General features: G+C 37.2%; 1 protein-coding gene across 1 annotated transcript; it reads left to right on the top strand.

Moving 5' to 3' along the window:
• The first annotated feature begins 228 nt into the window (after nt 1–228).
• LOC105557846 (probable methionine--tRNA ligase, mitochondrial) lies at nt 229–1830 on the top strand. The gene has a single exon (XM_012005207.1). It carries the CDS (start codon nt 229–231, stop codon nt 1828–1830), a length of 1602 nt encoding a protein of 533 aa, XP_011860597.1.
• Nucleotides 1831–2228: the final 398 nt, after the last annotated feature.

Genomic DNA, 2228 nt, shown 5'->3' with positions numbered 1-2228 from the left:
GCAGGTCAAAAACAAGTTTTGAGTCATAAATACCCTTAATACTACAATAAGGGGGCTTGCGGAGTTTGTCAAGTAAGTTTTTTCGTTTCTATGTTGTCAGCTACTTGGATGACACCATCTGCTGTACGGATTGCTTTCTAAAACAAACGTTTGTATAGTTATACATAGTGTACTACATATTGATTTTTATCACTAGCACAGATACGATAAAGCTTTAAGCACTGCATAATGGAACAATTCGAGAACTTTTACATCACCACGCCAATATATTACGTAAACGATAAGCCGCATATTGGTCACGCATATACTTCTCTCATCTGTGATGTTACAGCTAGATTTATGAAACTAGCTGGAAAAAAAGTCAAATTTACCACCGGCACAGATGAACATGGACAAAAAATAGAAAAAGCAGCTAAAGCAAAGGAAATGCAGCCAAAAGAATTTACAGATGAAGTAAGTGTTTCATTTAAAAAATTGGCTAAGTTCATGAATTTTGAGTATGACGATTTTATTCGCACTACGGAGGAACGTCACAAAAAAGCAGTTATAGCTTTATGGAATAGACTTGAAGAGAGAGGACAAATATATTTGGGTTCCTATTCGGGTTGGTATTCAGTTCGTGATGAAGCATTTTATCAGGAATCAGAGCTGATAGATGGCAAAGCGCCAACAGGAGCTGAAGTTCAGTGGATAAAAGAAGAGAGCTACTTTTTTCGCTTATCAAACTGGCAAGACAAATTACTTGAGCTATATGAAGGTCAACCAAATTTTATCTTTCCTGAGAGCAGAAAAAATGAAGTGGTATCGTTTGTAAGATCAGGGCTCATTGACCTCTCAATCTCTCGCGCTAGTTTTAACTGGGGAATAAAAGTACCAGGTAATGACAAACACGTAATCTATGTTTGGATAGATGCATTAACCAATTATCTTACATCAATAGGTTTCCCTAGTACTGAGGGTGAGGAATATAAAAGATTTTGGGCAGAATCCAAAACGCAGATTCCAGTGTCAAGCACTGGAATGACGCCGAACTTAGCTGACAACTCTTTCAATGTTCATGTAATTGGTAAAGACATATTGCGCTTTCACGCTGTATATTGGCCAGCGATTCTCCTTTCAGCAGATTTGCCACTGCCAAAACAAATTGCAGTTCATGGTTGGTGGCTAAACGAAGGAGAAAAAATATCCAAGTCCCTTGGTAATGTCATAGATCCAATTGGCCTCGCTCAAGAGTTTGGTGTTGATCAACTACGCTATTTTCTCCTTCGGGAAGCAAGTTTTGGCCAGGATGGCAACTTTAGTAAGAAAAACATGATCAGCCGCATAAACTCAGAACTTGCAAACAATATAGGCAATCTAGTACAAAGAACAATTTCATTTTTACACAAGCAATGTTCAGGAATTGTACCAACAATCGATCAAAGCCTACTTAAAGATGAAGAAAGTCTTCCAGGTTGCAAAGCTATACTCGATCAGGTGATGAATCACCTATCAAAGTATGAGTTTAACCAGATTATACTTCTAATTATCAACATCTCTTCTGAAGGCAATGCTTATATAGACAAAAGTGCACCCTGGATATTAAGCAAAACTGATAGAGAACGCATGAATTTAGTAATCTACAAATTACTGGAATATATAAGAATAATAGGCATTTTATTGCAGCCAATTGTTCCCAAGTCAGCGGAAATGATACTTGATCAATTGCAAATTCCAAAAGAACAACAAGATTTAAAATCTCTGTGCGACGCGTGCGTAAGTTCAGGCATAACATTGCCTAAACCTACGCCGGTTTTTCAAAAGTTAATGCTTAGCAGCACTATAGACTGAAGGGTGAACTTCTGTTAGTTTTTTCAACTCAACAGAATCAACAAGAGTATCTGGTTGTTTTAATGTGTTTATACCATTATCTACTCTAGGGAAAGATGTACTATCAAGACATGTAGCCTCTTTTGCTGGTATATTCATTTGATTAGATCCAACAGTTTTACTACTCTCAGCACTATTACCTTTTCCAGAAAACAGATTAGGAATAATATCCCCATCCACAATCTCTTCTAGGTCCTATGAAATCCACATTAAGCCCATAACTCATAAAGACAATGCTTACTAGAGTTGTGACTAGTAAATACAAGTATGAGGTATCATCTTCTGTGCTATCAACAGAATTGCCTACTGCACTAGACGAGTTACCAGAAATTACGTCCAACATTTGTAGCAACATATGC

The sequence above is a fragment of the Vollenhovia emeryi genome, unplaced genomic scaffold (genome assembly GCF_000949405.1).
Source record: "Vollenhovia emeryi isolate VEMERY1.0 unplaced genomic scaffold, V.emery_V1.0 DF939412.1, whole genome shotgun sequence".
Taxonomy (NCBI): domain Eukaryota; kingdom Metazoa; phylum Arthropoda; class Insecta; order Hymenoptera; family Formicidae; genus Vollenhovia; species Vollenhovia emeryi.
The sequence above is the reverse complement of the archived record's forward strand: the minus strand, read 5'-3'. Positions and strand labels throughout refer to the sequence as shown.

Bases quoted from the DNA above. Each gene is read 5' to 3' on its own strand.
- LOC105557846 (XM_012005207.1), top strand. From the start codon at position 229: ATGGAACAATTCGAGAACTTTTACATCACCACGCCAATATATTACGTA.